The 11204-nt window shown below is 45.7% G+C and overlaps 1 protein-coding gene across 1 annotated transcript in view; it reads left to right on the forward strand.

The window, feature by feature from the left end:
• The window catches only part of LOC135243715 (SH3 and cysteine-rich domain-containing protein 2-like), a 34465-nt gene extending 25366 nt beyond the window's left edge, over nucleotides 1-9099 (forward strand). Inside the window, 5 exon segments of the mRNA XM_064315709.1 lie at nucleotides 1997-2055; nucleotides 2804-2892; nucleotides 3697-3748; nucleotides 5244-5381; nucleotides 5682-9099. Coding sequence (XP_064171779.1) covers nucleotides 1997-2055; nucleotides 2804-2892; nucleotides 3697-3748; nucleotides 5244-5381; nucleotides 5682-5780 — 437 coding nt within the window. The 3' untranslated portion in view covers nucleotides 5781-9099.
• The last annotated feature ends 2105 nt before the right edge of the window (nucleotides 9100-11204 follow it).

Consider the following 11204-nt stretch of genomic DNA (forward strand, 5'->3'; position numbering starts at 1 on the left):
GGAGGATGGGTTTCCCCCTTGAGCCTGGTTCCTTCCAAGGTTTCTTCCCATCTGCCACAGGGAGTTTTTCCTTGCCACTGTTGCCTTAGGCTTGCTCCTGTGGGGGTTTAGGCCAGGGTTGTCTGTAAAGCGTATTGTGACAACTGCTGTAAAATACGCTATACAAATAAAATTTGATTGATTGATTTGAGGTAGATGGTCTTGTGTACAGCCTGTTTAAAATACAGGTGTGTTCGTGGCTTTGGCTGTTTTTGGCTAGGGAGGAAGAGCAAACCCACTTCACCTGCAGTGTATAGTTTCAAAGCCAAAAGGCAAACAAATCAGGTTTGAAAGAGGGTTTTTTCATTTGGAATCGGTTAAACTTATTTTCTTTAAATAATATTTTTTTACTTTTGAACTTTTAAAGCTCCAGAGTCCTCACCATTATTTTTGTAATGGTCAGAAAAATAGACCTACTTTGCCACTGTACCATGGAATGTACCGTACAATAATGTTTGGGACATATTAATGTTATTTAAAAGAAAGTAATCATCTTTTTTACTTTGTTGCATATCCTTTGCATGAAATAACTGCTTGACCTTTGTGATCCATAGACATCACCAGGTGAGTATTTTCTCTGGTGATGTTCCATTGCAGCCCACTTCTGCTCCTGCTCGTTTCGGTGGCTAGCTGTCTTTAGTTTTCTCTTCAGCATATGAAACGCATGTTCAGTTGGATTCAGAGCGGGTGAATGACTTAGCCAGTCAAGAATTTTTACAGTTTTTGGCCTTAAAAAACTCCTTTGTTGCTTTAGCAGTATGTTTGGGATCACTGTCATGCTGTAGGATGAAGCACAGTCAAATGAGTTTGGAAGCATTTGCTTGAACTTCAGCAGATAAGATGTTTCTGTAAACCTCTGTAAATTCTTTCAGCTGCTGCTATCGGCAGTTACATCAGCATTGAAGACAACTTGGGATCTTGGGCAGTTCCTTTTGGCCTCCACACTTTGATCTTGCCATCACTCTGATGCAAGTAAATCCTAGTCTCATCTGTCAAGATGTCACAAGACAGAACTCTGCAGCCTTTTTAGGTACTTTTTTTAGCAAACTGTAAACTGGCCTTCCTGTTTTTGAGGCTAACTAGTGGTTTTCATCTTGCAGTGTAACCTCCGTAGTTCTGTTTGTGAAGTCTTCTGCGGACAGCAGGGCCTGCCTCCTGATGAGGGTTTTTGATCTTTTGATCTGCCAGACAGGTGTTTGAGGGTTTTTGCTTCATTATGATGAGCATTCTTTGTCATTAACGGTAAAGGCTTGGCTTACCAGGCCCTTTGTAATTACTGAGCTCACCAGTGCTGCCTTTCTTCTTAACGATGTTCCACACAGTTGATTGTGGTAAGCCTAAGGTTTGGCCTGTGTCTCTGATTGTTTTTTTCTTATTTCTCAGCGTAATTGCTTCCTTAGCACAACTCTGATCCTGATGTTGACAAACTCCAATAACAGACTCCAAAGGCAACCCAAAAAAAGAAGAGAATCAAGAATAGACACTGAAAGCCCTCTTATAACCACACAAAGGAAACAGTTGAACACACCGGACGAATAAGAAACACCCGTTTCTACATGGTAGAACCTGATTGTATAAAAACACCCTTTTAAAATCTGCACTTTAACCACATGTGAAGGGTTGGCTTACTTAAATCTAAAATTGCGGAGTACTGAGCCATATCAAGAAAAAAGAAAGTCTTTGTCCCGAACATTGTGGAGGTCACGGCGTGTGTTGGTGTAGGACGTGTGTGTGAATACGGTATTCCAAGTTAAACTATGGGGTTGTTCCCTACACTTGGAATGGTACTTCTCTCTAGGGTTTTCGACACACTTGTTCCTGGTTATGGTTATACACTTTGTTGTACGTCGCTCTGGATAAGAGCGTCTGCCAAACGCCTGTAATGTAAGGTAATGTAATGTATGAGTCTTACCCTGCTGCTGTGTCCCTGGGTGCATTATAACTCTCTTATCTCCAGATCTCCCGGTCACTGAGATTGAGAAAGTGGAGCCAGAGGACGGGATCAGCAGCCAGAAGGTGCGAAACATCCCCATTAGGCCTCCTGGTTTGAGGTGTAACGCCGACACACTTCTGTATGTCACTGTGAGGTCCTGGAGAAGCATCCCAAACCTCTCTTTCACTTGCAAAGCATTCTGAGATTGATTGGAACGGACTAATGTGCTTCTAAGTTGTCTTATATCACATTAAATTATATATAATAGGACCGTAGATGGGGGAATTCACGTAATTTTTATTTGTGCCTGGGTGAAGATGGTTTGATTTAATTGCACAGTAAAATCTATATCTTTCACCGGTGCAGTAAAAACGAGCTAGCCATTAGTCTCTCTTTATACATTTTTTGTTCTGGTCTCTGTGATTCATCCTTCTCGGCCAAGCATTCAGTTTGGCAGAGTGTGTTTCTCTTTTCCCTCAGAAATTACTTTCATAATGGTTTCTCACTCAGTGCTTTTAAATATACTAATAAAAATGAAGTTTGTATCTGAGGAATTAAGTCTGGCTTTGCTGGCTAATTAAGTAGCACATTAGCCAGGCTGTTTCAGAGGTGGGTGCATCTTGGTTCCCATCAGAACAGCAACTTCTCCGTAATGGAAGGAATGCTAGAAAAAGTACAGTGTTCATTTAGAAGGGGCTCTGGCTGGGGTCATATAGCTTACATAATGAAAATTCATTTAGAATAACTTTATAGCTAGTATAATAAGCTGTATACTAACTTTCTGTAAAAGTTGTTTGTGTTTAGATGTTATCTCTCTCTCTCTCTCTATAGGTTCCCAAACGGATTGAGGTTCACTCAATCCATACTTACGTTGCACTGTATAAGTTTCTGCCACAGGAGCAGAATGACCTGGAACTACAGTGAGTGAAGCCAAAGCTGTGTGTGTGTGTGTGTGTGTGTGTGTGTGCATGTGCGCGCGGGCGTGTGTGCTTGTGCATGTGCGTGCATGTGTGCATTCGTGTGCGTGTGCGTGTGCGTGTGTGTGAGTGCCGAAGCATGAGTATGAGTATGACATCAGTTATACTGATAAGAACGCCAGCATTTTTCCTTCAAGGTTAGCATGAGGTCCCCACAAAGCCTGTGAACAAATGTGTGTTTTGCCCAGGTCTTACGCGGATATAGCCTGGCTATATTCTAGCTGGCTAGAAAACTTTCACATCTCACCCAAATCTAACTAGGCTAGATTTGGTTGAGATGTGAAAGTTTTCTAGCCAGCTTGGAAAAAGCTGAATTAGAGCTAAATTGAGCTTTTCCGTTGTCAGATCATCTCTCAGCACAGATTCCCACCCCTCTAGATATCTGGATTCTGTTTATATTCAGGATTGTGCTCACTGGGAAGTGTAATTAATGGACTTTGACAGAACTCTTTAGCGTTCGCATTGAAATCACATTCATTGTTCTTCATGTCCTCAAGAGGATAAACACATCAGCCACAGCGCGGTCTCAGAGGCTGAAGAGCATAATTAATCAATTACATTAATCAGAAATGATTTTATTTCTATGTTTTTCCTCCTTCATCCTATTATACCCACAATTCCGGGGCGGATACGTTTTAACTTGTGAAATTATGTTCTGCCATGCCTGCATTAATTATGTCATTAATATCCTCTCTCTCTCTCTCTCTCTCTCTCTCTCTCTGTCCTTTCTTCTCTCCTTGGATTTAGACCAGGGGACCGTGTGCAGGTCACAGATGACTCAAATGAAGAGTGGTGGAAGGTGAGCATGTGACGATTGTGTGCACGTGCACGTGTTTGCGTGAGCATATTTATGCGCGTGGATCTTACAGCGCCTGTCCTACTTACCATCGAACCCATTAAAAAACAGGCCCCGCAGAAATAGAATTCAATTTTCGGCGGAAGGCATTTAAACGTGAAACGTGAAAAAATAATGGATTTTAAAATGCTTTGACCTGGAGTGACCTGTATTGGATTTCTAATGAGCATTAGTCACTCTGCTTTCCTTTGGAAATCATTTTGAACATCCGGCTGAAGGAAATCAGAGGGGGTGAATCTCCCTTCACACATGAGCACACAACACAAAAACAGAACTCACAGGCACACAACACAAAAACACAACACGTGGCACACAACACAAAAATGCAACACGCGGACACACAACACAAGGACTGCCGGACCCTCATAGTAATATATCACCTTGCTGCTCATTACCTTACAGTACAATGAGCATGACCAGGCTGCTCATAACCTTACAGTACTATGAGCCTGACCAGGCTGCTCATAACCTTACAGTACTATGAGCCTGACCAGGCTGCTCATAACCTTACAGTACTATGAGCCTGACCAGGCTGCTCATAACCTTACAGTGCTATGAGCCTGACCAGGCTGCTCATTACCTTACAGTACTATGAGCCTGACTAGGCTGCTCATAAACTTACAGTACTATGAGCCTGACCAGAATGCTCATAAACTTACAGCACTATGAGCATGACCAGGCTACTTGTAACCTTACAGTACTATGTGCCTGACCAGGCTGCTCATAACCTTATAGTACTATGAGCCTGACCAGGCTGCTCATAACCTTAAAGTACTATTAGTCTGACCAAGCAGTATACTCAAGTAGGCAGTATACTCCGAATGATGTACAAAACGTTTCAAAAATCATCGACAGACACGTCCACGAGCACTGTAGTCAGTATATTCAAAACAAACAGCATGTACTTTGTTACATGTCACTCCGAGCCACTTACTTCCTAGTATTATAACATCAATTTCTGCACCAACAGTGACCTAGTTTCATAAATATTACCAAAACCATATGTTGAAAATCTATTTTGTTTGTCTCTTGTTTGAAAAAGGTTGTTTCAAACAAAAAGTCGGATTTCGTTTTGAGTATACTGGCGCCTTTCTATAATCTTGACCAGGCTGCTCATAACCTCACAGTGTTATGAGACTGAACCAGTTAGCACCCTACTGTGAGGTACGACCACCCAAATTCTAGGGAATTGCTTTGCAAGTTATCCAATGGTCTGTTGCATTTTCTGACAAATCATAATCTCATATGGGTGGAGCTCCAGTTAGAGGTGGCAATTCAAGGATCTCCATCACAGACCTATTATGTAACGTTGGCTAAAGTTTTGAGGTTGCAGGAAAACCAATCAGACAGCGGAAATATTCTCTCTTTGCCCTTCACAACTGTGCATCATATCACCATGGAAACCAGGTCTTATCTTAATTGCTGTTTTTGGCCGCAGGGGAAGTGCGGAGATAAGGTGGGGTTTTTCCCCGCAAACTTTGTGCAGAGAGTGCGCCCCGGGGAGAGGGTGTGGCGGGTCACCCAGGGTAGCCAAGGAAACCGAGAGACAGGTCACATGGCCGTGAAAGAGTCTCAGGTGAGCCAGTGCCCATAGTATGGTTCCTCTGGGTATGTGACTCATTCTGTCTCTGCCTCTGACTCCTCTTCTTCTCCTCCCTCAGTCTCCCCATGTTCTTCTTCCTTTATCTGTTCTCTTCTGTCTTTTTCTTAGAATCACTGACTCTGTCTCTCCTCCTTTCTCCTCTGTCTCCCTGTCTGCTCTTTCTCTGCTTTATCAGGAAGTTTGGAAGTATTATTTTTATTTCAAAGAACTCTTTGCAAATTCAGTATCTCTCTTCCACCCTCTCTCTGCTTTCTCTTTCTCTCTCTCTCTCAGATCTGTGTGGGTAAGAGTGAGGACAGTAATGGCTGTATGAAGCTGAGCAGTGGGAAGAAGAGAGGTCTGGTCCCCTGTGACTCCCTGGAGGAGATATGAGCTTCTTATGACCCCCTTTTCACCTCCCCCCTCACCCCCTCACCCCCTGCCCCCTATTCCCTGCCCCACCCCCAGGAGGGGCGTTGTCCCACCATGCCCCAAGAAGAAGAGGCTGAGCACGGATGGAGCAGCTCAAACCCCAAACTTTTATCCCTGACCTTAAGCCCCTCCCATAATCACAGAAGGGTTGGCCAGCTACGCTTCCTCACAAATCGCTCGACCCCAGATTCACCTCTGATTTTTGGCCCAGGGCTGCTGGATCACATGACACTCTCCCCCAATGGGACAGACGCTCAGGCGGACCTCTCACCCTGCTTCCCCAATCCTGGACCTGAAGGAGGGGACATTCACAGTTTTGTTTTGCTCTGCCTACATGTGTGGGCGGGGCCTAGCCAGGTAGGGGCTGGAGGACAGGGGAAGAGAGGACAGAACGGAGGAGGGAGGGAGCATGTGTGTGTGTGTGCGTGTGTGTGGGTGTTGTGTCATGTCTTGCCCCACTCTGCTGCACTCTGGGTCCCTGTATTAGGATTAAGTTCATCTTCATTCAGCCCTGTGGTTCTTCAGTCAGACCCCCATTCCGGCTCTGTTTCCTCATGCCCTGTAAGGTTCAAACCTGGAGAGTATGCCAAACCCTGCCCGTCAATATTCAGCACACCGTGCAGCCAGACACGAGGACCACACATGATCATGGGGTCCACCCGCAATGCTCACTCCTCTATTCAACAATCTAACTGCAATGAGCCTTTTCTGTGAGTAACAGGCCTTGGGTTTAATTTCTTTTCTTTTTACACAATGTCAGGAGATCAGCAGTTGGTGAAATCAATGAAACTTGTTGCAGTAATTTACTAAAGTGCACTGCAGCTAAGCTGAACAGAAGCCATACTCAGTTCCTGAGAACATGAGGCATGCAGGTCAGGGATGATACGAGATAGATGAAAATATCCTGGTCTCAATCAAACACAGATCAATATGTGAATATGTGAATATAGCAGTGACCTCCGGAACAACTTTGAATTTTCCTCGGGGATTGAACGGACACGGGGTCTGATCGTCGATATTCCTGCCCGACGGAACTTCAGGGCTGGAGTGGAAACGATGGAGGAACATGCCCAGGTGCCCGTACGGCAGGTGGGGGGCCCGGTTTCTGGGGCCCGGTTGCCGGGGCCCGGTTGCTAGGTTTTTGAGAAAGGGAGGGGCAGTGTGGGGCGGGGCAGTGTTTTAAATAGACTGCTTCTGTCATGATCAGTAAAGGGGTCCTCGTGGGGGAAGGGGGGGTGGGTGTGAGGAGAAGGTGTCTGTAGGTGCAGGATTTGAGAGAGGGGAGGGAGGGAGGGAGGTGGGCGTGTGCTTCACAACAGGGTGGAGTCACCTGACAGAGACTTAAGGACTCCAGTGCTCTGGAGGCTGGTTGGGCGTAGTAGTCACAGCACTTATTAGTCATTCCGGGTTTTGGCAAGTGGTAAGCAGACAGGGGGTCCCTAAGTCCTGCTCATGGTGCTAAAATCCATTCTCTCTGCTTTGGAATGGCAGTTATATTAGACCAGAGTCTGCAACCTGGGTACTGGAGAACCACAGGGTCTGCTGGTTTCCACTTTTACTCAGGACATACTGATAAATGAAAGCAGCTGGTTGTACTCTAAACTCACCTCACCTGGTTCTTGGGTCTTAACTGGCTGACAGACAGACAGAGAGATACAGAGAAAAAGATAGACAGAGAGAGATTCAGAGACACAGAGAAAGATGCAGAGACATAGAGAAATAGAGAGATAAAGAAATATAAAGACAGAGAGATACAGGGAAGATGGAGAGAGCTCTTGGATGAGACTGAAACAGTGAATAGACCACCCTCCCCCGGTCTGTCCCTTCCCAGGGAGCACTGCTTGGGCCGTCCTTCCGGATGCTTCCTTACGAGGGCAGAGCTCCCCCTGTCAGCGTCCGTGTCCGAGTCCTCTCTTTTCACCGTTCTCACTCCGGGACACACACGGCCCCGCATCACCGGTTTCATTTTTACAGCGAGATTTGAAAATGGACGGATCAAAATCGAGTCTGTATCTTAAGCCCCCGCACTGCTGGAGAGGCAGGGTAAGGGGCAGGAGAAATGGATGCCCGCTGTCCCGGTTTCCCTGTCTCGCAAATCTCAACTCCACCGATACACTAGGTTCTACCGCTGAAGAACCGACTGAAAAACCGAACAGCCGGATAACTCTTCTGATAATCTACCGAGTGTGTGCTGTTATGCTGTGTAATTCCTGCAATAAATGACCACCCCCCACCCCACCCACTCCCCCCCTCACCTCATCGGCAGTGCATGTGCATTGTGTCCCCATAGTTGAGCTAGGCATTGTGGGTAGCCCTGATGCTCAAAGTCTTGTGACTCTTACTTGTCTGTTTCAGTGATATTTGTGTTCAACCCAAGATGTGAAAACAGGCGGGAAAATGTTAGAGAAGGGGTTGTGCAGGGGGGTATCCTCTCTTGCGAGCCAAAATGTGAAAATTTTAAAAACCCAAACCTTCTTCTGGGTGAATAATTTGTTGCTGGATAGCTGTCCATCTAAATGTCTGTTGGAAATAGAACATTATTTATTTTATTTTTTCATTGTTCATATGCTGGAACAGCAATAACAGCCTATGTGTAGCACCTTCTATGGCAGTGTTTCTCCACCCGGTCCCAGGGGTCCCGCTACGTATGCTGGTTTTTTTGTCAAAGCCTATCTACTGATCAATACGTATGTTTAAGTTATTCCATAATTGTGTGCTGTAAGTAAACTCCTTTCATTTTACGCATTTGGTTTCAGGTTTTCCACACTCTCTGCCAACAGGACCCAGCTAATTTCACCTGTCAATTTGTCACTGAATCAATTCAAAATGGAAGCTCTTTCAATTGGAATTATCTGCCATATAGCACATACATCACTGTAAATTGAAGCACAAGTTGGTCTGACCGGTTGAAATTCCTGGGATGTGAATATGGGACATTTAGTTTTTACTGCATACATAGCTATTTCTAGTGTAATGTGGCTTTTAAGAGGATAAATCATCTTTGAGTAGATGTAAAAAGTCTCATTAAGTACAGTTAGCTGCTCATTACAGTACTGAGCTCGTTACTATGGTTGGAACAAAAATTAGCATGCACAGTGGTCACCCAGGACCAGGGCTGAGAAACACTGTTCTATAGACCATGAATTTGCAACATAATGTAATGTACATAGTGGATAAATCTCATGCATCTGTTATTTTCTGTGTGGCTTGCAGACTGTGTGCACAGGCAGACTTCTGCTGGCTCGAATAAACCTTGGGAAACCCCGCTGTGTCTCACAAACTGCCACCATCTCCATTTCCCTTCGCCTGTTACACTTTATATAACCGTTATTTAACCAGGCTGCTCGACTGTGAACTCAATGTTTTCACAGTGATGAACCGGGGAATCAAAGCGGGTTGGGAACGCGAGGGATTGGGTTAGCCAATCAACTGTAGAGAAACTGCTTTCTCTGTTGCCAGGAGCCAATCAGCCAGAAAAAAGTCAGCCAGGAAACACTCTCATTCACACACTTTGCTTGCCTCTCACCCAGAGACCAGAAGAACAGCATCATTGTTAGGGGCCATTTAGCACACAGAGCTTTTAAGAGGAATTCATTCTGAACAACGTCCCCAAGGGAGCAGACTGTCCGTCTGCCACACCTCGGACAGCTAATGCCACCCCTCAGCTACTACCCAGAACGCAACACAAGGCTGCCGGGCTGGGTTTGCCCTTTGTCTGCGCCCCATTTTACCCAGCAGGCCGAGCGAGGTGTGGCCACTGGCAGAGCAAGTAAAGAATATACTATGAACAGTAAAGAAAAGAACCCAAATCTGTCAGAAAGCATCGTCTTGTTTGTCTTCTCACGCGGACCAGAGGGCGTGAGAAGTGCCGAGCTCGGCGTAAAGCTTCTCGGAGCTGTGACTCAGCAGAGGGGGAGCGTGGCGTCTGAGCGCTGAGGGACGCCCGCGAGCTTCAGTGAGCGCTCTCGTCAAAACCGCAAAAAAAAAAAACCGCCAAGTCCCTCAGAGCGCCGTCGCCGTGCCGACTCACCAACCCGAACGAATTCGGCCACGTCGCCCCCTGATGAGTACGCTTACTCTGATCTTTTCAGTAATGGAGCGCGACCGAAGTGTGACACGCGAGCCCAGACTATAAAATGGTGGGTTTTTTTTGTTTCGTTTTTTTTTTTTGCCGTTAGCAGCGTTCCGATTGGCCACAGCTGTGTCCTCAGATCATGAGTCAGCAGTGGCCCCCTCAGCCTGGATGCGTTCCCATTCACCAGCTAGGAATGCGGTTGAAAAACCACAAGAAAAGGAAAAGCTAAAAGAGATCAAGTGATTATGCAACAGTTACACTTCATTTGCATATTCTTCTCAAGGGTGCTTTTTAATGCTGTACACGAATACTAATGAGCTTATTCTGGATAGCGGCGAGGAAGTCGCGCATAATTGGTAATCAGATGCAGCTCCACAATGTCTTATTTATAACAGGTACTCTGCTCCTACATGGCATTAAACTGAGCATGTGCGGCCCAGTTCTCCCTCTTATTTTGCCATTTTCTCGCTGTAGCCCTATAAAGCAATGAAAATAATGCTTGTGCGGTACTGTTTATGTATGGGGATCTGTGCGCCCATTTCCCATTGCAGACAGACTTGTTTTCTGTTGAGCTGGCGGTGGGTCTAGACCAGTGGTGTCAACTCGTTGATGGGGCGTGGTATGCAGGTTATTCCAGCCTCAATCTTGATAATAATATAAATATGCTGATTGAGCAGGTTGCACATGGACCGATATGACCGCTTTGTAATAAAATTTCTTATATCGTCTTCAATGATTAACGCATTGGTGAATGGTATGACCATGCAGCATTAATTGTGAATGAACTGCCGCCTCATGCACAGTTTGACACCACTGCAGGATCAGCGACCGACCCACACTAAGAGTCCACGCGAGGACGGTCCGGCGCCGAGCCTGCAGTGCCACACGGCAGCGCGACCGCAGTGGCGTCTGTGGCGTTTGCAGACGACTCACGAGGGTCTGCTAGCAGCGCTGTACACGCAAAACCAGGGCGCACATTACATTCAGGCATTAGCAGCGCTCTTATCCAGAGCGACTTACACACTTTACATAGCATTTTTACATTGTATCCATTTATACAGCTGGATATATACTGAAGCAATTTCGGTTAAGTACCTTGCTCAGGTCAACGGCAGTGTCTCCGATCAAACCTACGACCTTTCGGTTACAAGCCCAGTTCCTTACCCACTGTGCTACACTCCGCACAACTTCCTGTTCCTGGAGAGACGGTGTGTGTTCTGACTAGTTATGCTCACATTCTGTGAAATGGCTGTATACACCTGAGCAGATTATATCAAATGGTAAATGGTAAATGGACTGCATTTATATAG

This window comes from Anguilla rostrata, chromosome 17, assembly GCF_018555375.3.
Source record: "Anguilla rostrata isolate EN2019 chromosome 17, ASM1855537v3, whole genome shotgun sequence".
Classification (NCBI taxonomy): Eukaryota; Metazoa; Chordata; class Actinopteri; order Anguilliformes; family Anguillidae; genus Anguilla; species Anguilla rostrata.